Source organism: Melanotaenia boesemani, chromosome 21 (assembly GCF_017639745.1).
Source record: "Melanotaenia boesemani isolate fMelBoe1 chromosome 21, fMelBoe1.pri, whole genome shotgun sequence".
Classification (NCBI taxonomy): Eukaryota; Metazoa; Chordata; class Actinopteri; order Atheriniformes; family Melanotaeniidae; genus Melanotaenia; species Melanotaenia boesemani.
This window is the reverse complement of record NC_055702.1, coordinates 29,783,769-29,811,219: the sequence shown is the minus strand read 5'-3', so window position 1 is coordinate 29,811,219 and position 27,451 is coordinate 29,783,769. Positions and strand designations below refer to the sequence as shown.

Sequence of the window (27,451 nt, the reverse complement as noted above, 5' to 3'; positions counted from 1 at the left end):
TATATACTACAGGCAGTGTAATATGCTACAGGAAGTTTTATATACTACAGGCAGTGTTATATGCTACAGGAAGTTTTATATACTACAGGCAGTGTAATATGCTACAGGAAGTTTTATATACTACAGGCAGTGTTATATGCTACAGTTAGTGTTATATGCTACAGGCAGTGTTATATGCTACAGGCAGTGTTATATGCTACAGGCAGTGTTATATGCTACAGTTAGTGTAATATGCTACAGTTAGTGTAATATGCTACAGGCAGTGTTATATGCTACAGTTAGTATTATATGCTACAGGCGGTGTTATATGCTACAGTTAGTGTTATATGCTACAGGCAGTGTAATATACTACAGGCAGTGTTATATGCTACAGGCAGTGTTATATGCTACAGGCAGTGTTATATGCTACAGTTAGTGTTATATGCTACAGGCAGTGTTATATGCTACAGTTAGTGTAATATGCTACAGTTAGTGTAATTATCTACAGGCAGTGTTATATGCTACAGTTAGTGTAATATGCTACAGGCAGTGTTATATGCTACAGTTAGTGTAATATGCTACAGGCAGTGTTATATGCTACAGTTAGTGTAATATGCTACAGTTAGTGTAATATGGTACAGGCAGTGTTATATGCTACAGTTAGTGTTATATGCTACAGTTAGTGTAATATGCTACAGGCAGTGTTATATGCTACAGTTAGTGTTATATGCTACAGGCAGTGTTATATGCTACAGTTAGTGTTATATGCTACAGGCAGTGTTATATGCTACAGTTAGTGTAATATGCTACAGGCAGTGTTATATGCTACAGTTAGTGTTATATGCTACAGGCAGTGTAATATGCTACAGGAAGTTTTATATACTACAGGCAGTGTTATATGCTACAGTTAGTGTTATATGCTACAGGCAGTGTTGTATGCTACAGTTAGTGTAATATGCTACAGGCAGTGTTGTACGCTACAGTTAGTGTAATATGCTACAGGCAGTGTTATATGCTACAGTTAGTGTAATATGCTACAGCCAGTGTAATATGCTACAGGAAGTTTTATATTCTACAGGCAGTGTTATATGCTACAGTTAGTGTTATATGCTACAGGCAGTGTTGTATGCTACAGGCAGTGTAATATGCTACAGGCAGTGTTGTACGCTACAGTTACTGTAATATGCTACAGGCAGTGTTATATGCTACAGTTAGTGTAATATGCTACAGGCAGTGTAATATGCTACAGGAAGTTTTATATACTACAGGCTGTGTTATATGCTACAGTTAGTGTTATATGCTACAGGCAGTGTTGTATGCTACAGTTAGTGTAATATGCTACAGGCAGTGTTGTACGCTACTGTTAGTGTAATATGCTACAGGCAGTGTTATATGCTACAGTTAGTGTAATATGCTACAGGAAGTTTTATATGCTACAGTTAGTGTTATATGCTGCAGGCAGTGTTATATGCTACAGTTAGTGTTATATTCTACAGGCAGTGTTATATGCTACAGTTAGTGTAATATGCTACAGGCAGTGTTATATGCTACAGTTAGTGTAATATGCTACAGGCAGTGTTATATGCTACAGTTAGTGTAATATACTACAGGCAGTGTTATATGCTACAGTTAGTGTAATATGCTACAGGCAGTGTTATATGCTACAGTTAGTGTAATATGCTACAGGCAGTGTTATATGCTACAGTTAGTGTAATATGCTACAGGCAGTGTTATATGCTACAGTTAGTGTAATATGCTACAGGCAGTGTTATATGCTACAGTTAGTGTAATATGCTACAGGCAGTGTTATATGCTACAGTTAGTGTAATATGCTACAGGCAGTGTAATATGCTACAGTTAGTGTAATATGCTACAGGCAGTGTTATATGCTACAGTTAGTGTAATATGCTACAGGCAGTGTTATATGCTACAGGAAGTTTTATATACTACAGGCAGTGTTATATGCTACAGGCAGTGTTATATGCTACAGTTAGTGTAATATGCTACAGGCAGTGTTATATGCTACAGTTAGTGTAATATGCTACAGGCAGTGTTATATGCTATAGGCAGTGTTATATGCTACAGGAAGTTTTATATACTACAGGCAGTGTAATATGCTACAGGAAGTTTTATATACTACAGGCAGTGTTATATGCTACAGGAAGTTTTATATACTACAGGCAGTGTAATATGCTACAGGAAGTTTTATATGCTACAGGCAGTGTTATATGCTACAGTTAGTGTAATATGCTACAGGCAGTGTTATATGCTACAGGCAGTGTTATATGCTACAGGCAGTGTTATATGCTACAGTTAGTGTAATATGCTACAGTTAGTGTAATATGCTACAGGCAGTGTTATATGCTACAGTTAGTGTTATATGCTACAGGCGGTGTTATATGCTACAGTTAGTGTTATATGCTACAGGCAGTGTAATATACTACAGGCAGTGTTATATGCTACAGGCAGTGTTATATGCTACAGGCAGTGTTATATGCTACAGTTAGTGTTATATGCTACAGGCAGTGTTATATGCTACAGTTAGTGTAATATGCTACAGTTAGTGTAATTATCTACAGGCAGTGTTATATGCTACAGTTAGTGTAATATGCTACAGGCAGTGTTATATGCTACAGTTAGTGTAATATGCTACAGGCAGTGTTATATGCTACAGTTAGTGTAATATGCTACAGTTAGTGTAATATGCTACAGGCAGTGTTATATGCTACAGTTAGTGTTATATGCTACAGTTAGTGTAATATGCTACAGGCAGTGTTATATGCTACAGGCAGTGTTATATGCTACAGGCAGTGTTATATGCTACAGTTAGTGTTATATGCTACAGGCAGTGTTATATGCTACAGTTAGTGTAATATGCTACAGGCAGTGTAATATGCTACAGGAAGTTTTATATACTACAGGCAGTGTTATATGCTACAGTTAGTGTTATATGCTACAGGCAGTGTTATATGCTACAGTTAGTGTTATATGCTACAGGCAGTGTTATATGCTACAGTTAGTGTAATATGCTACAGGCAGTGTTATATGCTACAGTTAGTGTTATATGCTACAGGCAGTGTTATATGCTACAGGAAGTTTTATATACTACAGGCAGTGTTATATGCTACAGTTAGTGTTATATGCTACAGGCAGTGTTGTATGCTACAGTTAGTGTAATATGCTACAGGCAGTGTTGTACGCTACAGTTAGTGTAATATGCTACAGGCAGTGTTATATGCTACAGTTAGTGTAATATGCTACAGGCAGTGTAATATGCTACAGGAAGTTTTATATTCTACAGGCAGTGTTATATGCTACAGTTAGTGTTATATGCTACAGGCAGTGTTGTATGCTACAGGCAGTGTAATATGCTACAGGCAGTGTTGTACGCTACAGTTACTGTAATATGCTACAGGCAGTGTTATATGCTACAGTTAGTGTAATATGCTACAGGCAGTGTAATATGCTACAGGAAGTTTTATATACTACAGGCTGTGTTATATGCTACAGTTAGTGTTATATGCTACAGGCAGTGTTGTATGCTACAGTTAGTGTAATATGCTACAGGCAGTGTTGTACGCTACTGTTAGTGTAATATGCTACAGGCAGTGTTATATGCTACAGTTAGTGTAATATGCTACAGGCAGTGTTATATGCTACAGTTAGTGTTATATGCTGCAGGCAGTGTTATATGCTACAGTTAGTGTTATATTCTACAGGCAGTGTTATATGCTACAGTTAGTGTAATATGCTACAGGCAGTGTTATATGCTACAGTTAGTGTAATATGCTACAGGCAGTGTTATATGCTACAGTTAGTGTAATATGCTACAGGCAATGTTATATGCTACAGTTAGTGTTATATGCTACAGGCAGTGTTATATGCTACAGTTAGTGTTATATGCTACAGGCAGTGTTATATGCTACAGGCAGTGTTATATGCTACAGGCAGTGTTATATGCTACAGTTAGTGTAATATGCTACAGTTAGTGTAATATGCTACAGGCAGTGTTATATGCTACAGTTAGTGTTATATGCTACAGGCGGTGTTATATGCTACAGTTAGTGTTATATGCTACAGGCAGTGTTATATGCTACAGGCAGTGTAATATGCTACAGGCAGTGTTGTACGCTACAGTTACTGTAATATGCTACAGGCAGTGTTATATGCTACAGTTAGTGTAATATGCTACAGGCAGTGTAATATGCTACAGGAAGTTTTATATACTACAGGCTGTGTTATATGCTACAGTTAGTGTTATATGCTACAGGCAGTGTTGTATGCTACAGTTAGTGTAATATGCTACAGGCAGTGTTGTACGCTACTGTTAGTGTAATATGCTACAGGCAGTGTTATATGCTACAGTTAGTGTAATATGCTACAGGAAGTTTTATATGCTACAGTTAGTGTTATATGCTGCAGGCAGTGTTATATGCTACAGTTAGTGTTATATTCTACAGGCAGTGTTATATGCTACAGTTAGTGTAATATGCTACAGGCAGTGTTATATGCTACAGTTAGTGTAATATGCTACAGGCAGTGTTATATGCTACAGTTAGTGTAATATACTACAGGCAGTGTTATATGCTACAGTTAGTGTAATATGCTACAGGCAGTGTTATATGCTACAGTTAGTGTAATATGCTACAGGCAGTGTTATATGCTACAGTTAGTGTAATATGCTACAGGCAGTGTTATATGCTACAGTTAGTGTAATATGCTACAGGCAGTGTTATATGCTACAGTTAGTGTAATATGCTACAGGCAGTGTTATATGCTACAGTTAGTGTAATATGCTACAGGCAGTGTAATATGCTACAGTTAGTGTAATATGCTACAGGCAGTGTTATATGCTACAGTTAGTGTAATATGCTACAGGCAGTGTTATATGCTACAGTTAGTGTAATATGCTACAGGCAGTGTTATATGCTACTGTTAGTGTAATATGCTACAGGCAGTGTTATATGCTACAGTTAGTGTAATATGCTACAGGAAGTTTTATATGCTACAGTTAGTGTTATATGCTGCAGGCAGTGTTATATGCTACAGTTAGTGTTATATTCTACAGGCAGTGTTATATGCTACAGTTAGTGTAATATGCTACAGGCAGTGTTATATGCTACAGTTAGTGTAATATGCTACAGGCAGTGTTATATGCTACAGTTAGTGTAATATACTACAGGCAGTGTTATATGCTACAGTTAGTGTAATATGCTACAGGCAGTGTTATATGCTACAGTTAGTGTAATATGCTACAGGCAGTGTTATATGCTACAGTTAGTGTAATATGCTACAGGCAGTGTTATATGCTACAGTTAGTGTAATATGCTACAGGCAGTGTTATATGCTACAGTTAGTGTAATATGCTACAGGCAGTGTTATATGCTACAGTTAGTGTAATATGCTACAGGCAGTGTAATATGCTACAGTTAGTGTAATATGCTACAGGCAGTGTTATATGCTACAGTTAGTGTAATATGCTACAGGCAGTGTTATATGCTACAGGAAGTTTTATATACTACAGGCAGTGTTATATGCTACAGGCAGTGTTATATGCTACAGTTAGTGTAATATGCTACAGGCAGTGTTATATGCTACAGTTAGTGTAATATGCTACCGGCAGTGTTATATGCTATAGGCAGTGTTATATGCTACAGGAAGTTTTATATACTACAGGCAGTGTAATATGCTACAGGAAGTTTTATATACTACAGGCAGTGTTATATGCTACAGGAAGTTTTATATACTACAGGCAGTGTAATATGCTACAGGAAGTTTTATATACTACAGGCAGTGTTATATGCTACAGTTAGTGTTATATGCTACAGGCAGTGTTATATGCTACAGGCAGTGTTATATGCTACAGGCAGTGTTATATGCTACAGTTAGTGTAATATGCTACAGTTAGTGTAATATGCTACAGGCAGTGTTATATGCTACAGTTAGTGTAATATGCTACAGGCGGTGTTATATGCTACAGTTAGTGTTATATGCTACAGGCAGTGTAATATACTACAGGCAGTGTTATATGCTACAGGCAGTGTTATATGCTACAGGCAGTGTTATATGCTACAGTTAGTGTTATATGCTACAGGCAGTGTTATATGCTACAGTTAGTGTAATATGCTACAGTTAGTGTAATATTCTACAGGCAGTGTTATATGCTACAGTTAGTGTAATATGCTACAGGCAGTGTTATATGCTACAGTTAGTGTAATATGCTACAGGCAGTGTTATATGCTACAGTTAGTGTAATATGCTACAGTTAGTGTAATATGCTACAGGCAGTGTTATATGCTACAGTTAGTGTTATATGCTACAGTTAGTGTAATATGCTACAGGCAGTGTTATATGCTACAGGCAGTGTTATATGCTACAGGCAGTGTTATATGCTACAGTTAGTGTTATATGCTACAGGCAGTGTTATATGCTACAGTTAGTGTAATATGCTACAGGCAGTGTAATATGCTACAGGAAGTTTTATATACTACAGGCAGTGTTATATGCTACAGTTAGTGTTATATGCTACAGGCAGTGTTATATGCTACAGTTAGTGTTATATGCTACAGGCAGTGTTATATGCTACAGTTAGTGTAATATGCTACAGGCAGTGTTATATGCTACAGTTAGTGTTATATGCTACAGGCAGTGTAATATGCTACAGGAAGTTTTATATACTACAGGCAGTGTTATATGCTACAGTTAGTGTTATATGCTACAGGCAGTGTTGTATGCTACAGTTAGTGTAATATGCTACAGGCAGTGTTGTACGCTACAGTTAGTGTAATATGCTACAGGCAGTGTTATATGCTACAGTTAGTGTAATATGCTACAGGCAGTGTAATATGCTACAGGAAGTTTTATATTCTACAGGCAGTGTTATATGCTACAGTTAGTGTTATATGCTACAGGCAGTGTTATATGCTACAGGCAGTGTAATATGCTACAGGCAGTGTTGTACGCTACAGTTACTGTAATATGCTACAGGCAGTGTTATATGCTACAGTTAGTGTAATATGCTACAGGCAGTGTAATATGCTACAGGAAGTTTTATATACTACAGGCTGTGTTATATGCTACAGTTAGTGTTATATGCTACAGGCAGTGTTGTATGCTACAGTTAGTGTAATATGCTACAGGCAGTGTTGTACGCTACTGTTAGTGTAATATGCTACAGGCAGTGTTATATGCTACAGTTAGTGTAATATGCTACAGGCAGTGTTATATGCTACAGTTAGTGTTATATGCTGCAGGCAGTGTTATATGCTACAGTTAGTGTTATATTCTACAGGCAGTGTTATATGCTACAGTTAGTGTAATATGCTACAGGCAGTGTTATATGCTACAGTTAGTGTAATATGCTACAGGCAGTGTTATATGCTACAGTTAGTGTAATATGCTACAGGCAATGTTATATGCTACAGTTAGTGTTATATGCTACAGGCAGTGTTATATGCTACAGTTAGTGTTATATGCTACAGGCAGTGTTATATGCTACAGGCAGTGTTATATGCTACAGGCAGTGTTATATGCTACAGTTAGTGTAATATGCTACAGTTAGTGTAATATGCTACAGGCAGTGTTATATGCTACAGTTAGTGTTATATGCTACAGGCGGTGTTATATGCTACAGTTAGTGTTATATGCTACAGGCAGTGTTATATGCTACAGTTAGTGTTATATGCTACAGGCAGTGTTATATGCTACAGTTAGTGTAATATGCTACAGTTAGTGTAATATGCTACAGGAAGTTTTATATACTACAGGCAGTGTTATATGCTACAGGCAGTGTTATATGCTACAGTTAGTGTAATATGCTACAGGCAGTGTTATATGCTACAGTTAGTGTAATATGCTACCGGCAGTGTTATATGCTATAGGCAGTGTTATATGCTACAGGAAGTTTTATATACTACAGGCAGTGTAATATGCTACAGGAAGTTTTATATACTACAGGCAGTGTTATATGCTACAGGAAGTTTTATATACTACAGGCAGTGTAATATGCTACAGGAAGTTTTATATACTACAGGCAGTGTTATATGCTACAGTTAGTGTTATATGCTACAGGCAGTGTTATATGCTACAGGCAGTGTTATATGCTACAGGCAGTGTTATATGCTACAGTTAGTGTAATATGCTACAGTTAGTGTAATATGCTACAGGCAGTGTTATATGCTACAGTTAGTATTATATGCTACAGGCGGTGTTATATGCTACAGTTAGTGTTATATGCTACAGGCAGTGTAATATACTACAGGCAGTGTTATATGCTACAGGCAGTGTTATATGCTACAGGCAGTGTTATATGCTACAGTTAGTGTTATATGCTACAGGCAGTGTTATATGCTACAGTTAGTGTAATATGCTACAGTTAGTGTAATTATCTACAGGCAGTGTTATATGCTACAGTTAGTGTAATATGCTACAGGCAGTGTTATATGCTACAGTTAGTGTAATATGCTACAGGCAGTGTTATATGCTGCAGTTAGTGTAATATGCTACAGTTAGTGTAATATGGTACAGGCAGTGTTATATGCTACAGTTAGTGTTATATGCTACAGTTAGTGTAATATGCTACAGGCAGTGTTATATGCTACAGGCAGTGTTATATGCTACAGGCAGTGTTATATGCTACAGTTAGTGTTATATGCTACAGGCAGTGTTATATGCTACAGTTAGTGTAATATGCTACAGGCAGTGTAATATGCTACAGGAAGTTTTATATACTACAGGCAGTGTTATATGCTACAGTTAGTGTTATATGCTACAGGCAGTGTTATATGCTACAGTTAGTGTTATATGCTACAGGCAGTGTTATATGCTACAGTTAGTGTAATATGCTACAGGCAGTGTTATATGCTACAGTTAGTGTTATATGCTACAGGCAGTGTAATATGCTACAGGAAGTTTTATATACTACAGGCAGTGTTATATGCTACAGTTAGTGTTATATGCTACAGGCAGTGTTGTATGCTACAGTTAGTGTAATATGCTACAGGCAGTGTTGTACGCTACAGTTAGTGTAATATGCTACAGGCAGTGTTATATGCTACAGTTAGTGTAATATGCTACAGGCAGTGTAATATGCTACAGGAAGTTTTATATTCTACAGGCAGTGTTATATGCTACAGTTAGTGTTATATGCTACAGGCAGTGTTGTATGCTACAGGCAGTGTAATATGCTACAGGCAGTGTTGTACGCTACAGTTACTGTAATATGCTACAGGCAGTGTTATATGCTACAGTTAGTGTAATATGCTACAGGCAGTGTAATATGCTACAGGAAGTTTTATATACTACAGGCTGTGTTATATGCTACAGTTAGTGTTATATGCTACAGGCAGTGTTGTATGCTACAGTTAGTGTAATATGCTACAGGCAGTGTTGTACGCTACTGTTAGTGTAATATGCTACAGGCAGTGTTATATGCTACAGTTAGTGTAATATGCTACAGGAAGTTTTATATGCTACAGTTAGTGTTATATGCTGCAGGCAGTGTTATATGCTACAGTTAGTGTTATATTCTACAGGCAGTGTTATATGCTACAGTTAGTGTAATATGCTACAGGCAGTGTTATATGCTACAGTTAGTGTAATATGCTACAGGCAGTGTTATATGCTACAGTTAGTGTAATATACTACAGGCAGTGTTATATGCTACAGTTAGTGTAATATGCTACAGGCAGTGTTATATGCTACAGTTAGTGTAATATGCTACAGGCAGTGTTATATGCTACAGTTAGTGTAATATGCTACAGGCAGTGTTATATGCTACAGTTAGTGTAATATGCTACAGGCAGTGTTATATGCTACAGTTAGTGTAATATGCTACAGGCAGTGTTATATGCTACAGTTAGTGTAATATGCTACAGGCAGTGTAATATGCTACAGTTAGTGTAATATGCTACAGGCAGTGTTATATGCTACAGGAAGTTTTATATACTACAGGCAGTGTTATATGCTACAGGCAGTGTTATATGCTACAGTTAGTGTAATATGCTACAGGCAGTGTTATATGCTACAGTTAGTGTAATATGCTACCGGCAGTGTTATATGCTATAGGCAGTGTTATATGCTACAGGAAGTTTTATATACTACAGGCAGTGTAATATGCTACAGGAAGTTTTATATACTACAGGCAGTGTTATATGCTACAGGAAGTTTTATATACTACAGGCAGTGTAATATGCTACAGGAAGTTTTATATACTACAGGCAGTGTTATATGCTACAGTTAGTGTTATATGCTACAGGCAGTGTTATATGCTACAGGCAGTGTTATATGCTACAGGCAGTGTTATATGCTACAGTTAGTGTAATATGCTACAGTTAGTGTAATATGCTACAGGCAGTGTTATATGCTACAGTTAGTATTATATGCTACAGGCGGTGTTATATGCTACAGTTAGTGTTATATGCTACAGGCAGTGTAATATACTACAGGCAGTGTTATATGCTACAGGCAGTGTTATATGCTACAGGCAGTGTTATATGCTACAGTTAGTGTTATATGCTACAGGCAGTGTTATATGCTACAGTTAGTGTAATATGCTACAGTTAGTGTAATTATCTACAGGCAGTGTTATATGCTACAGTTAGTGTAATATGCTACAGGCAGTGTTATATGCTACAGTTAGTGTAATATGCTACAGGCAGTGTTATATGCTACAGTTAGTGTAATATGCTACAGTTAGTGTAATATGGTACAGGCAGTGTTATATGCTACAGTTAGTGTTATATGCTACAGTTAGTGTAATATGCTACAGGCAGTGTTATATGCTACAGGCAGTGTTATATGCTACAGGCAGTGTTATATGCTACAGTTAGTGTTATATGCTACAGGCAGTGTTATATGCTACAGTTAGTGTAATATGCTACAGGCAGTGTAATATGCTACAGGAAGTTTTATATACTACAGGCAGTGTTATATGCTACAGTTAGTGTTATATGCTACAGGCAGTGTTATATGCTACAGTTAGTGTTATATGCTACAGGCAGTGTTATATGCTACAGTTAGTGTAATATGCTACAGGCAGTGTTATATGCTACAGTTAGTGTTATATGCTACAGGCAGTGTAATATGCTACAGGAAGTTTTATATACTACAGGCAGTGTTATATGCTACAGTTAGTGTTATATGCTACAGGCAGTGTTATATGCTACAGTTAGTGTAATATGCTACAGGCAGTGTTGTACGCTACAGTTAGTGTAATATGCTACAGGCAGTGTTATATGCTACAGTTAGTGTAATATGCTACAGGCAGTGTAATATGCTACAGGAAGTTTTATATTCTACAGGCAGTGTTATATGCTACAGTTAGTGTTATATGCTACAGGCAGTGTTGTATGCTACAGGCAGTGTAATATGCTACAGGCAGTGTTGTACGCTACAGTTACTGTAATATGCTACAGGCAGTGTTATATGCTACAGTTAGTGTAATATGCTACAGGCAGTGTAATATGCTACAGGAAGTTTTATATACTACAGGCAGTGTTATATGCTACAGTTAGTGTTATATGCTACAGGCAGTGTTGTATGCTACAGTTAGTGTAATATGCTACAGGCAGTGTTGTACGCTACTGTTAGTGTAATATGCTACAGGCAGTGTTATATGCTACAGTTAGTGTAATATGCTACAGGCAGTGTTATATGCTACAGTTAGTGTTATATGCTGCAGGCAGTGTTATATGCTACAGTTAGTGTTATATTCTACAGGCAGTGTTATATGCTACAGTTAGTGTAATATGCTACAGGCAGTGTTATATGCTACAGTTAGTGTAATATGCTACAGGCAGTGTTATATGCTACAGTTAGTGTAATATGCTACAGGCAGTGTTATATGCTACAGTTAGTGTTATATGCTACAGGCAGTGTTATATGCTACAGTTAGTGTTATATGCTACAGGCAGTGTTATATGCTACAGGCAGTGTTATATGCTACAGGCAGTGTTATATGCTACAGTTAGTGTAATATGCTACAGTTAGTGTAATATGCTACAGGCAGTGTTATATGCTACAGTTAGTGTTATATGCTACAGGCGGTGTTATATGCTACAGTTAGTGTTATATGCTACAGGCAGTGTTATATGCTACAGTTAGTGTTATATGCTACAGGCAGTGTTATATGCTACAGTTAGTGTAATATGCTACAGTTAGTGTAATATGCTACAGGCAGTGTTATATGCTACAGTTAGTGTTATATGCTACAGGCGGTGTTATATGCTACAGTTAGGGTTATATGCTACAGGCAGTGTAATATACTACAGGCAGTGTTATATGCTACAGGCAGTGTAATATGCTACAGGCAGTGTTATATGCTACAGTTAGTGTTATATGCTACAGGCAGTGTTATATGCTACAGTTAGTGTAATATGCTACAGGCAGTGTTATATGCTACAGTTAGTGTAATATGCTACAGGCAGTGTTATATGCTACAGGAAGTGTTATATGCTACAGGCAGTGTTATATGCTACAGGAAGTTTTATATACTATAGGAAGTGTTGTACGCTACAGGAAGTTTTAAAACTACAGGTGTTAATACTGATAGTGACTTGGCCAGTATGAGAGCTCTGTGTGATTTAGTGTTTAGAGTGTTTAGTGCTGGGCTCGGCAAGTACATTTGGCCTGGGACTAAATTTTGTTCTGACCAACTGAATGGCAGATTAAAATTATCTATATTTATTAGGGCTGAGGATGTTAATACTTTATCATGTTAATGCATTAATTAATAACGCTGTTAATTTTTTTATCGTTCATTAACATAGTTGTTATTTTCCACCAAACTTTCAAACTTTTTGCTACTGGCTCTCAACCAGAGAAACCTCATACAGAGGCTGCATCCAGGCCTCTTCCTCCATGTCTGGTCCTGCTGCAGCAGTGCGTCTGAAACTTAAGAAAGAAGAAAAACCCACATTTCTCTTTGCCTGTCTAAACCCATGCAGTTTGGCAGAACATTGTCAATTTTGTGAAACTGCTCCCAAAAAACAATGAAAAAAGTAGTCTTTTTTTTTTTTCTTTTTTTTTTTTTTAATAATAATAATAATAATAATACATTTTATTTTAAAAAAAGCGCCTTATCAAAGCACCCAAGGACACTGTACAAACGTAAGACACTAAAAGTAAACAAAACATTAAAAGCACAAAACAGAATAAGTGATAGAGGAAGGAAACACTGTGGAAAGATGTATATGGACTTAGGGGGGATAAGACTGTCTGAACAGATGAGTTTTGAGTCTGGATTTGAAGAGAAGGAAGGAGTCCACTGTACGGAGATCAGGAGGGAGGGAATTCCAGAGATGAGGAGCCGAGCGACTAAACGCCCTGCTCCCCATTGTTGCCAGACGTGCCGGGGGAACGGAAAGCTGATGGGTATGGGAGGAACGCAGTGTGCGGGAAGGGGTGTGTGGATGAAGGAGATCAGAGATGTAAGATGGAGCCATGTTATGGAGTGCCTTAAAAGTGATGATCAGTATTTTGTAGATGATCCTTTGTTTGATGGGGAGCCAGTGGAGTTGTTGCAAGATGGGAGTGATATGATGAGCAATGGGGGTCCGAGTGATAACACGTGCGGCAGAGTTTTGGAGGAGCTGCAGCTTCTGGAGGGACTTATTGGGGAGGCCAAAAAGAAGTGAATTGCAGTAGTCAATGCGGGATGTGATCAGGCTGTGAACAAGAATGGCAGTAGTTTGGGAAGTGAGGGAAGGACGGAGACGAGAAATATTACGTAGGTGGAAATAGGCGGACCGGGTGATGTTATTAATGTGAGACTGGAAGGACAATGTGCTGTCGAGGACGACACCCAAGCTCTTAACCTGAGGGGAGGGGAGGACAGTTGAGTTATCAAGAGTAATGAAACATTTATTGGCTTTGGATAGGGTGTGAGGTGTGCCTACCAAGAGGACTTCCGTTTTAGAGCTGTTTAGTTTTAGAAAGTTGGATGAGAACCAAGACTGGATTTCTTCAAGACAGAGGGTGAGGGCGGTTGGCGGGAGCGAGGCAGATGGTTGAGTTGAGAGGTAGAGCTGGGTGTCGTCCGCGTAGCAGTGGAAATTGATATTATATTTACGAAGGATGTGGCCGAGTGGGAGTATGTAGATGATAAAAAGGAGGGGGCCCAGTACAGAACCTTGGGGCACTCCAGCGGAAACGGGATAGGAACTAGATTTATGAGATTTGAGTTGTATGAACTGTGTTCGATCAGAGAGATATGAAGTAAACCAGGCTATTGGGGTGTGAGTGATGCCAAGAAATGAGAGTCGACTTAGAAGAGTAGCGTGAGAAATGGTATCAAAGGCTGCTGTGAGGTCCAGGAGAATGAGGATGGAAAGCAGTCCAGAGTCGGAAGCCATGAGTAGGTCATCAGAAATTTTGATAAGTGCAGTCTCGGTGCTGTGGAGGGGACGGAAGCCAGATTGAAACTGCTCATAAATATTGTTGGACAGCAGATGATTATGAAGTTGAAAGGCAACAGATTTTTCTAAAATTTTGGAAATGAAGGGGAGATTGGATATGGGACGAAGGTTGATGAAGTTGGTTGGGTCCAGGCCAGGTTTCTTCAGAATGGGCGTGACTGAGGCAGATTTGAGTGAAGAAGGGACCAAACCAGAACTCAATGAAGAGTGGATGATTTTGGTAATGAGAGGCGCAAGTGAGGAGCAGCAGGATTTAACCAGGATGGAGGGAAGTGGATCAAGGTGACATGTGGAAGGTTTGGATTTATGGATAATGTCAGAGATGGTTTGGACTGAGGGAAGGTCAAAACTAGAAAAAGTGGTTGTAAGAGATGGGAAGGAGGTAGTGGGGTCACCTCCAGCGACTGCAGCTCCAGTTGAAGTGAGGTGTGTATGGATATCTGTGATTTTGGAAATGAAAAAAGACATGAGTTTGTTGCAGAAATCGTGAGATTGCATATGGTGGGGAAGAGAATCAGGAGGTTTAGTGATGGAAGTGAGAAGAGAGAAGAGGGTTTTAGAGTTATGACTGTTTGAATGGATTAAATTGGAGTAGTATGCAGATTTGGCTGAGTAGAGAGCGGCCTTGTACACAGTGATGTGGTCCTTGTACATATTATTATGAATAGTGAGTCCAGTTTTGTTGGCAAGGCGTTCCAGCTGACGGCCGCGGGATTTCAGTTGACGTAGGGCAGGAGTAAACCAGGGTGCTGAGCGGGTGAAGGAGACTGATCTAGATCGCAGAGGAGCATGGATGTCCAGGAGAGTGTGAAGACTTTTGTCATAAAAAGAAACCAGGTCATCAGGTGAGCAACAGGAAGATACACTGGGAAAATTATTGATATCAGATGTGAAAGTTTCGATGTTTATGTCCTTTATATTACGAAAGGAGATGATGCGAGGGAGTATAATTTTAGACAGCTGCACCTTGATGTTAAAAGTGACGAGCTGGTGATCAGAAAAAGCAACAGAATGAGATTTACAACCAGTAGGGGCGATACCAGAGCAGCAGACTAAATCCAAAATATGTTTTTTACAGTGGGTTGGAAAATTAATGTATTGATGAAGACCAAAGCTGTCCAGGCAGGACGAGAAGTCCCTGGAAAGAGGAGCACTGTCATTGTCTAAATGAATATTGAAGTCACCTAGAATGATCAAGTTGTGGGAGAGGGAAGAAAGATGGGTGAGGAGGAGGGAGAAATCATTCAAAAAATCCTTGTTATATTTTGGAGGACGGTAGACGGTGGTAACGACTGTGGGAGAGGGACCGGGCAGCAGTGATGCAGAATACTCAAAGGAGGAGAAGACCGGAGCAGCAGGAATCGGCACAACTTTCCAGCTCTCACGATGGAGCAATGCAAGACCTCCACCGCGTCCAGAAGCACGAGGCAGGCAGACGTAAACAAAGCCCGGCGGGACGGACTCATTTAGAGAAATAAAATCATCAGGCAGCTGCCAAGTCTCTGTCAGGCATAAAAAGTCAAGATTATGATCTACAATAAGATCTCTTATTAAAAGGCCCTTATTGTTGAGAGAGTGTATGTTCAGAAGACCAAAGGTGGCGGTCGCGTGGCTGCTTTTGCAGGCAGAGTTACCTGCCCTTGGCAAACTAGCCAGGGTGGCGCAGTTAGCATCCCGGCGAATGATCGGAGAGCGTCGGCTATTTTTTAGTAAATACGGTTTTATCCTGGTGGATAGACGTTTTAAGGCCAGACAGCAAAGGTGAGACATTTTCTAACTATGTTTTACAGGCATAAAGCATAATTCGGGTCTTCTTCTGCCTCTGGTTCGGTGAATCTTGGTCATATTAAGATGAAACTTCCAGCTGTGGAATCTGTGAGATGTGAGCTTTCAGTAGAGGAGCCGTTTGTTCGTGTTCATGGGGAAACATCATCTGTGTTTACATGTTTTTCAGACTTTGTGTACCTGGTCTTTTAATTATTGCTGTCTTAACTGTGTGTGTTGGTGATAGAAATGGTTTTACTGAGCTGGTAGCTGAGATTCTGGACTTTCTGTGGATACCACACATGTTTATAGTTACATCTACAGACCTGATGCTACACCCGGAAACCAGATGTTAACCCTTAACTCCCGGTAGCGGAGGCTGCAGGTGCAGAGGTGAAGCTAAACAGTCAAGCTAAGAATGAAAGTTTAGAGAATTTATATCCATAATGAAGCAGTGAAGGTGCATGGATGGAAGTTATTGTGCATATTGTGAATATTTCTCTCTCCTCACCATCTAGAAGCTGTGAGATTCTCATCCTGCTTTCTGTCTGTTCACCTGATGCTGATATTCATCACATATTGTTCCTTCTGTGTTTAGAAGGAAGCAGCTTCACAGCTTTAAATTCATCCTGCTGACTTTTTACCTTTTAGTTAGTAAATCCTGAACATTTCATCCTTCTTTCTCATAAATGGGCCATTCTACAGAATTCGTGCAAAGTCCAGAGTTGGAAAACATATTTCAAAAAGATGTTTTTTTCCAAAAACCTCGTCCATACATATATTGCACCACATTTCTATGGTACATATCTAGTAAAGGTGCAGTCAAATTTCATATATTAATGTCTGTCTGTTCTTGAAATGTTTTTCCACTCCTGAAAGGTGTCACTACCGTAACATAGAAACACACTGCAATAAAAATCATTATATTAATCTGTTAATATTGTGTGTCCATACATCCTCTAAAAAATATTTTTAGAAATTTTTCATGAAGGGTTTTACAATTAAATAAATTAAAACAATTTTTTAAACAAATTTTGAAGTTTATTTTCTAAGACTTAATTAAAATTTAAATGCAATCTTTTTTGTAAAATAAATTACACTGATCATAGAGATCTCAGAGTAAATTAGTTGTTAAATTGAATTTACATTTAACCAGCAGTTAAAATGTTATTTAATGACTCAGTTATTTTATTTTACAAAACATTCAGCGTTACGGTAGTGACAGCACTGTTACGGTAGTGACAGCACTGTTACGGTAGTGACAGCACTGTTTTGGTCATGACCACAGTATTATGTTTGCAAGGTTGCATTATTTCCCCTCAACATTATTGCTTAATTTTAACTCATAACCAGCTTTTTAATGTGAATTTTACAAACACAAATGTTTCTAATCAATAAAACGAGGTTATTTACTATTGAAGAGTCATTTATTTTACATTACTTCAACCTCGTAGCGCATCTACTGCAACATGACAGTAAAACAACTAAAACAAATATGACTATGTCTTGACTAGGTTTAAGGTTTTGTGTTGGGCAGTTTTCATATAGATGAACTTTAGATGTGGGTTGTCTGCAGTCTTGTTGATCACTCTGTGGGAGCTGCCTAGTGTTATGAAAAAGAAGGGTCTTTCTGATATGCACAGGAACTCTGTGCTTCCTTACTTCCTTCTGAGTTTTTGATCTTGGGGAACATTTTGACTTCTCTGGATTCATACACAATCTATAGCACCGTTTTCTATATTTTTCTTTTTTCAGTTCAAGTTCTTTAATCTTCAGCTCAAGGGTCTTTATTTTTCTGTGGGCACGCATTACAGAACGTCTCTTATGAATCTCATAGGAAGTGCGTGGAGTAACAATCTCACTAGAAACGTGTGGAAGTTGGGGAGGTGTGGGTGAAGACATGGCAGAAGGCGTGGCAGAGGGTGTGGGAGGTGGCGTGGAAGTTGTGCACAATCTCTTCATCTCTCTTTGACTTTTCACCAATACCCTGTGATGTTTTTGTCTTTTTCGCCATGATCGTCTGACCTTCCTTTGCTCCCTGTCAGATAAATCACTGATAGATTTCACCTTTCCTTCTTCCTTTCGTTTCTTGTTTCGTTCTCTTCCCTTCTTTAAATATTCTTCGTGCTTCTCTGGGTCTTCCCTCAATCTTTTTCTGTATTCTCTCACCCTCTCTGCTCCACTCTTTTTATGTTCTTTTGGCATTACTGCTCGCTTTCTCCCAGCTTAGCTGTATAACGTGAAACATAAGTCAGCATTATCATCATGTTTATCGTATTAAACATTATTTAGCACTTTTAAGAATGAAATGTGTTTTACAAATCAAATATATCTTTAATATTATTATGTTTCAAGAGTATATTGTAATAATAATGATCAAACATTGCCTTAATTATGTGGAACATTACAAGTTGTCACTACCGTAATGATTATGTCACAACCGTAACGTTACAGTTTGTTACGGTTGTGACATTTTTAGCTAATTCCTAGCATAACTCAAGCATGCCAACAAGTAAATGGCTAGCAACAGATGTTTTGAACAGTTGTACACACAACAAAAATAAATTTTTTGGTTTGAGCCCCCAAAAGTGTACTTATTTGCAGATAATATGTGTACGGTTGTGACTGTTATTAATGTAACATACTGATATTCAGACTTTGGAACACATTTACTTAAAAATGATGAGAGGTAATCACTCACCATGCACCATGAGGGACAGGGACGCAGTGTGACTTCCTGGTCAGAATTTCAGGTGTCTGACTAACACTAGGCTCCACCCATGAAGCAAAATGACTCGTGTTACGGTTGTGACATAAAATTGTGGGACACCATTTTTTTAAAGCATGCTTTTGTCATTTTAAAACAATTTCAAAATTAATCTAAATATTTTACATTCTGTTTAAAATAAACCAAACATATGTTTTAAAATACACCATTGGAAAAAATTACAAAATTCTTTTAAGTATTATTTTCATGAGTTGAAATTTAGGGCTTAGAGATTGGGACAACTACTTCCCAATAGAAAGTACCTAGGAAGGTAGCATAAATGATGATTTTCTATATATTTGGCTTAATTATTATCGAGTTACAGTCTTGTGTTTAACTAGATAATACCATAATCTTAGTAAATGTTGAAGGTCTGAATTTTTAATTGTTTTGTTAAATAGTTTTTTTTATGTGGGACAACAATTTGCACAAATTTGGTAGAATAGCCCAAATATGTGATTTTATATATGAAAAAATATTTTAACTGTAGCTGTTTAAAGAGAAAACTGCTGCTAAACCTGTTTATGTGTTTAGTGCAGGGGTCTGCAGCCTTTCCAATCCAAAGAGCCATTTTTCCCTCAGCCAGCTAAATAAAACTCTTTTAGAGACGCAGATGTTACCAGACTTTTAGAAAAAGACAACTTAGAATTATTGATAAATATCTACTATAGGACATTTGTTGTCAGCTAACTGCCACTTCAAGCCCGCCACCACAACCAGCCCAGCTTGTCTTCTCCTGAATATGTGCTGTTGTTTTATGGTTAATAATTCTGTGTTGTGTGTGTGCAGGTATCAGTCTGACAGAGTCCCTGGCCATGACGCCTGCTGCCTCAGTGTCTGGACTTTACTTCTCCAACCCTCAGGCCTCCTACTTTGCCGTGGGAAAGATCACCAAGGAACAGGTCCATATCTCAGATAGAGCTGCCCCTCTTCACTCCTCTCATAAAGTTTCCATTTGTTGACAAGAGCTCTTTGTGTATGTGACATCCATGAAATTACTGTTTTTGACCTGCTGACATTCAGAAGCCAGTCACATTTCTCTGATGCTGATTCAGCTTCATTACTGTTAAAATGAAGAAGAAAGCCACAATAAAATCCAACGTCCATCACCAAAAGCATTATAAAGTAATACTTTTCTTCATACCACTTTAAGGTGTAGACTGGGATTAGCAGAACTCAGTATACACAGCCTGTCCAGAGAAAAGTCCCTCTAGCACATGGTTGGACCTCCTCTATCTTTGAGTCTAGCAGTATTGTCCGTGGCATCACGTCGATAAACTTCTGCAACGTAACCAAGATCTTGTAGTGATGGTGGGAGAGTCCTACCTCCAGCACATCCTAAAGATCCTCCATGGGGTTCAGGTCTGGACCCTGTGGTGGCCAATCCATGTTGTGAACATGATGTCTCTTGTTCCCTGAACCACTCTTTCACAGTCTGACCCCCATTAATCCTGGCATTGTGCCATGAGGGAAGATGGAATAACCTGTTCATTCAGGATATTCAGGTATCAGCTGACCTCATTCTTTGGTCGCATAATGTTGCTGAACCCAGACCTGAACCTAGACCTGACCAACTGCAGCAACCCCAGATCATAGACTGCCCCACGGGCTTGTACAGCAGCACTAGACATGATGCTGCATCCCTTCATCCTCCTCTCTTCTTACCCTGATGCTCCATCACTCTGGACCAGGGTAGACCTGGACTCATCAGACCACATGACCTTCTTCCATGGCTCCAGAGTCCAGTCTTTATGCTCCCTAGAAACCTGAAGCCCCACTGGTTAGTGGTTTTCTTCTGGCTCCACAGCTGTTCAGTCCCTTGAGTTCCTTCATTGTTCATGTGGAAATGTTCTAACTTTCACTATTAAACATGGTCCTGAGTTCTACTGCTGTTTTTCTTCCATCTGGTTCCACCAAACGTCAAATCACTGATCACCATCATTCAGGATGTTTTTCTGACCACTTTTCTTCCTGGAAGACGATGGTTCCCAACATCTTTCCAGTTTTAATGATGGTTGGACAGTTTTGAACCAGTTCTAGAAGTTTCTGCTTCTCCTGAGATGTTTTCTCTGCCCAATGCCAACAATCTGACCCTTCTGGAACAGACTAACTTTTCCAGGCTGTGTATTTCTAAATGCTGTTTTGTAAATAAAGTAATGAGTATAGTTTTCAACCTGAGGGAATACGGATATTTTTGTGTAAAGAAGTGATGTATTTTTAAGGATTTAATTTAAACATACTTAATAAAGATCCTGTTTAAAAGCCGGGAAGAGAAAGTTTCATCCAGGCAAAATCAGAGCAAGCTGAATGTGTTTTCTCTTTGTTCTTCTCATTTGCAGGTGCTAGACTACGCGAGGAGGAAGAAAATGAAGGTGGAGGAGGTGGAGAGATGGCTGGCTCCTATCCTTGGTTATGACAGGGAGGCCTAGTGTTAAACTGGGAGATGAGAGCAGAAAAGTAGCTTTCCAGTCCAACCATTCCACCATTTGTTGCTGCTGAATAACCTCTGATAATGTACAATGTCTCAGTGTTGTAACTCAGTCTTTCAGAGAAGGTTCACAGTGTTTTTATTTGGGGTTTTTAAGCTTTCAGCCATTTTAGGACCAGTAAATGGATTCATTGGTCCTTTTATCTCTGGTCCAAACGCCCAGTCCTGATCTGTTTCTAATTGGTAAACTGGTTTGGATTTTACTTTCATAATGATTGACAGTTGAATGTCATGTATTCGGTGGCGTCTGTCTCTCTCTCTGTCTGTCTTTCTGTCTCTGTCTCTAAGCAACAGAAACCACAAAAGTATGGACAGATTTTTTATTTAACTCTCAGAAAATGTCAGAAATTGAATAAAGGGTTGAATAAAGTGATTAGATTTTGGAGGAGATCCGGATCACTGTCTGGATCCAGGAATGTTTTAAAACAGTGATAAATAACTGATGCCCGTGGGCCACAACTGACCCACTGCTGATAAAATCTGGCCCGCCAGATAACATTGATAAAAAAAAATAAATAACAGATTGCAAGAGTCATGTGTCGCGGTGCGGGTGTAGCGTCAGGTCTAGGTGTAACTATAAACATGTGTGGTATCCACAGAAAGTCCAGAATCTCAGCTACCAGCTCAGTAAAACCATTTCTATCACCACCAAATACAGTTAAGACAATAATAATTAAAAGACCAGGTACACAAAGTCTGAAAAACATGTAAACACAGATGATGTTTCCCCATGAACACGAACAAACGGCTCCTCTACTGAAAGCTCACATCTCACAGATTCCACAGCTGGAAGTTTCATCTTAATATGACCAAGATTCACCGAACCAGAGGCAGAAGAAGACCCGATTTATGCTGCATGTTTGTAAAAGTCAGAAAACATGTTTTACCTTTGTTGTCCTGCCTAAATTAAAATCGCATTTATTAAAAAAATAATAATAATAAATAAAGTTTCCCGTCCAAAAATCACGATGTTCTACCATCTGCAGGTTTAGACAAAGAGAAACATCAGTTCTTCTTCTTTCTTAAGTTCCAGACAGAAAACGTGTCTTCATGTTAATAAAGCCGCTCTCTCCTGATTACATCATCACCGCTGCAGCAGGGAAGGAAGACATGGACGCCATGTTTCTGTCATCAAAGCCAGCAAACAATGCGCGACTAAGAAAATTAACAGCGTTAAATTATCGTTGTGTTAACGTGCCCAGACCTAATATAAATACATACATGTACACACACACACATATCTATATATATATATATATATATTTATATATATATATATATACACTACTGTTCAAAAGTTTGTGGTCACTTTGCCATGGGATTCAATAAAGAAGTGACCCCAAACTTTTGAACGGTAGTATATATATATATATATATATATATATATATATGTGTGTGTGTGTGTGTGTGTATGTATATATCACACACTAGGGCGGTCAAATGATTAAAATTTTTAATGTTGGATTTATCACAGCTTACAAATTAATCATGATTAATCACCATTCGTGACTACGCCTGAAATCTGCCCGTTTTTACTGTATCGTATGAACAGAACGAGTCAAAGCTCACTTGTGTTTTTCTTCCCTGTTTGACATCAGATGATCACTTTGGTTGTAATAATCTGTTCAATATTACATAAAATCAGGACCTTATGAAATGTATCTCCTTTGTGCCCTCCTCTTCCTGGTCAGGGCTCCTGGCCCCCCATCAGAACTTTTCTAGACCCGTCCCTGCATAGCTGAAGTATAAACCCGGTCTACCACCAGCAGCTACTGTGTTAGAGAAGGTCCTGCTCTGGTTGTATCTCAGAACCTGTTCATAGTGTCTCTCTCCACATTCAGCCCCTAAATGATCAGACCTGAGTCTCCAACATCTGCACAGCAGCAACGATCTAGAGGAGACGTCTCCTTGCTTCCTTTTGCTGTTTTACCCTCACCAGATATCTGACCCTGACCTGTCTGCATAGATGTGTTTGATGACTAGTAGATTTTACAGCTCTGTCACTAGCAAACCTCATTAATACTGACAAGTTATAGGAAATGAAGGAAAACAATATCTAAGTGAAACACGCTGCTGTCAACACTTTTTATTTCAAAGCTGCATGTGACAGCGACATGGATCTGGTTGACATGAGACTGATAAATTCAACCTACTTTAGCTAGTGCATCCAATACTTTGGGGTAAATATGTGACTGTGTGAACCATGAACCACTAGTTTCCTCCTCAGCTGAACCATAAACAAACGCAACAGGAGAGAAAAGCTGATCAGCTGATCACGATAGCTGTCATGATTCACAGCAGGAGGCGGAGGAGGAGGCTGCCGCTATGCGCTGCACAGCTGACAGAAAACGACTGGAATGTTTGTGCAATACTACATCAAAAGTTTTTTTGTTTTTTATTAACGCAGGAAAAATGAGGATGTTGAACCATCTCACCAGGAAAAATGTGGGTGTTAAAACGTCAGTTTTATGAAAAGCCAACTAGATTAACAAACAAATCTCAGAGAAAAATAGGTCTTTTGTTCTCCAGTAAGCTTGATAGAATTGCCATGACATTTCATTAGATTGGGCTATCAGACCATTACAGTATTTTCTTCAGAAAGCTATCAAAGAGAGGCATACAGGTTTTCATAGTGCTTCTGCTTTATATGATGCCAAGTCTAATGTTGTACCGAAGAGTCAGACACTGAACCTTAGCAAAGCCCTACAAATGGTAGCCTGGGATGAAATGTTATCATCCTCTAATGTATATACAAACTGTGACTCTATATAATAAACTCAAAGAGTTGGTGTCATCAGTTGCTAGTAAGGAGAGCCATAAGCCAAAAAGGGAACAAACCTGCCATGGCTGGATCAGAACTGCCAAAATCTACGAAAATCTAGGGATGTGCTACTTAAGCAATATTTAACATCTGGATTATATACTGACTGATTAAAATTTACACATATGGGTAATAAGAGTGTAAGAAAAGCCAAGTCAAACTTCTTTATTTCCAACATTAAAAAAGCAAATGAGAATGGAGAAAAAAAATAAATTATTGGGCAAGCACCATAAACAGGACACTGCAGTGAATAATGTCCTGGCTAAGGATCCTGTAGTCGTATAGTATAGTTTGGTTTCTGGGACAACTTTTCTACACAAACAGCTACCTGCTTTTGTATTGAGAAGATTAAGTGTTTATTAGATAAGAATCCTTGTGTTGTAGCTGTGTTTTTTGATCTTAAGAAGACATTTGAGGTAGTTAATCATGAGGTTCTTCTGACTAAACTTAACGTTTTTATGGATGCCCTGTCTTGCTTTGAGTTATATTTAATAGAACATAAAGTGTTAGTGTAGTAAAGTGCAGTGTCAAATCCCCCAACCTCAGTTGTAATGTTGGTGTCCTGCAGGGCTCTATCCTGGGACCTTTATTATTCTCTCTTTATAAGAACGACCTTCCCAATGTTTGCCCAGAACTCAGGGTTTAGTGATGTATGCAGATGTAATCTTCACACACTCTTACAAATGCCCTAACCAAAGTGCAAAGTTGGCTAAAAAGTCCCTGTCTTTTACCAAACATTAAAAAAAGAAACCAAATAAACAAACAAACAAACACACCAGTGGATAGGCCATAGGTTAGGACCAGGTCCAGGGACACACCATTGAACATGAAGGCTGTTATCAGTGTGAAGGTTAAAATCACAAGGTATTAAAATCTGTTTAATGTCTACAGTTGATAAAAACTCGGAAAACTCTTTAATAAAGCAGGCAGGAGGGTTTGGTGGTTTATAAATTGTGCTGGATAAAACCAGCAGGATGTTAGAAATGAAGGAATGATGCTTAAATGTTGACTAAGTAGTTACAGTTTTTCTCTATTGCTTAAACACATTTCACGATACTGCCCTCACTTTTCAGAAAACTCTAAACACAAAACACTTTTCTAAAGCTACGTACACTAAACCTCACAGTTTCTTTTCAAAACCAACCCATCACACCAAAACAGTTGCTCATATGCTCAAAAGCAAACTCTGACACCAAAATACCACTCAAGGCCTGCAAAAATGTAAACACTACTGAGCATCATTAACCACATTACCAAAAAAATTGAAAGCACAATTTTCACAGTGTGAGACTGTTCTTTTTACAGTTTCACAACTGCCAGGATGCATTTGAGCAACCCTTATTTATTCTCAAATATGTTTTGGGCATTTTCTATAGATTTGTGCATTTCATGGGAATAGTTACATAATGCAGAAAATGCAGTAATATCACAACTTAATGCAAAAATGAGTACTAAACTCCATGGAGGATCCATTACACACAATAGATACTGTACAGTAACAATTGAGAACACAATGTTCAGGGTGCGATTTCTTTTATTACAGTACGTTGAAAATTGACACAGTATGTTGTATGTTGACACCGAAATCATGGAGAGGCATCACGTCGTCGGGCTGGGTCGGGCCACAGGACCTCATCAACGTCACAGGCAATATTGTCCATAGCCAAACAACGTGGGAAGAATGCCCTGGCATGCCGCACCCAGTCTTGGAACGCCTCCACAGCCACATCATCACAGGCCAGGTCCATAGCCCTGAGAAGGTTCTCTCTAGTGTAAGGTTGGCGGTCATAGACCTTCCACCGCCATGCTGAGAAGAACTCCTCTATTGGGTTTAGGAACGGAGAGTAGGGTGGCAGACACACATTAATGAATTGCTGATTGATGTTAAACCACTCTCTGACCTGGATGCTGCGATGGGAGCTAACATTGTCCCAGAGGATGACGTATATGGGAAGATCAGCTGGTCCAGGAATCTGCTGGTCGTGGTGATCTGCTGGCCGAGCATTCAGGTGGTCATTGTCATGCAAAACATCTCTGAGCTCTCCTAGGAAGGTGAGGAGACGCTCAGTGTTGTAGGCACCAAGTTCAGCATGCCGGTGGAGAAGCCCTCTAGAACTCATGGCAGCGCAGAGAGTGATGTTTCCTCCACGTTGGCCGGGCACATCAACGATAGCTCTCTGTCCTATGATGTTACGGCCTCTCCTCCTCCTTTTTGTGAGGTTGAAGCCAGCCTCATCCACAAATATAAATTCATGGGGTCTGGCCATGGACTCCAACTGGAACATCCTCTGTGGAAACAAATAGCGTTTTCAGGTGTTCAGAAAGACAGTCAATAGAGCACATTACAGTACGACAGTATAGTATTGTATGTAAAGTACTGTAGGCCATGGATTGTACTGTACTTACTTGCACATACTGGTGACGGAGGTGTTTTATTCTTCCAGAGTTGCGCTCAAAGGGTACCCTATAGGCCTGCTTCATTCTTACTCTCTGGCGCTTGAGGACTCTGTCTATGGTTGTCAGGCTGACATTGTCAATGGTCGGAAAGTTCAAATTGTCACCAATGATCCTCTCCCGTATCTCCCGTAGTCTGATCACATTGTTCTCCCGAACCATATCCACAATGAGGACCTCTTGGGCTGGTGTGAATCTGGAAGCCCTCCCACCTGCAAATGGCAATCTTTCAACTCTAGAGAAACAAACATTTGGTCAGAAATGGTCCTTGCAGTACACACTTTTACTGTAACCATGATTGCACTTGTCTGTATGTAGGTGCACTCCACTATACTACTGTATACTGTGAATATCTAGTGTAGTGACTAAAAAACTACTACATACAGTACCTGTTGTGTTCTCTGAAGGCCCGAATAATGGTGCCCACTGAGAATCTGCTGAGGTTTGGTTGGACTCGTTGTCCCGCTTCGGTCATTGTCATGCCGTGGACAATGACGTGGTCAATGACTGTTGCTCTCATTTCATCTGTAATGAAAATGCGTTGTCTTGCTTGCCCTCCTTCTCCTCTCCCTCCTTGACCTGCTCCTCTCCCTCCTCGGCCCTCTCCTCTGCCTCCTCTGACACAAACTCCTCTCCCTCCTCTGACACAAACTCCTCTCCCTCCTCTGACACAAACTCCTCTCCCTCCTCTGACACAAACTCCTCTTCTTCTGTCTTCATCATCCATTTTTGTTTTTGAACTTTCAGCAAACTGCACTGACTTA

At 39.1% G+C, this 27,451-nt stretch overlaps 2 protein-coding genes across 2 annotated transcripts in view; one reads left to right on the top strand and one right to left on the bottom strand.

Moving 5' to 3' along the window:
- mtr (5-methyltetrahydrofolate-homocysteine methyltransferase) overlaps positions 1–22,045 on the top strand; it is a 119,857-nt gene extending 97,812 nt beyond the window's left edge. The window contains exons 32-33 of the mRNA XM_041973173.1: positions 19,714–19,826; positions 21,264–22,045. Coding sequence (XP_041829107.1) covers positions 19,714–19,826; positions 21,264–21,353 — 203 coding nt within the window. The 3' untranslated portion in view covers positions 21,354–22,045. The remainder of the gene's footprint in view (positions 1–19,713; positions 19,827–21,263) is intronic.
- A 3,361-nt stretch (positions 22,046–25,406) lies between these two features.
- On the bottom strand, positions 25,407–27,255 carry LOC121632029. Its single transcript, XM_041973180.1, has 3 exons — positions 27,077–27,255; positions 26,640–26,922; positions 25,407–26,521 (listed from the first exon to the last, which is right to left on the bottom strand). The coding sequence occupies exons 1-3, from the start codon at positions 27,205–27,207 to the stop codon at positions 25,820–25,822; spliced, it is 1,116 nt and encodes a 371-aa protein (XP_041829114.1). The 5' UTR covers positions 27,208–27,255; the 3' UTR covers positions 25,407–25,819.
- Between the last annotated feature and the right edge of the window lie 196 nt (positions 27,256–27,451).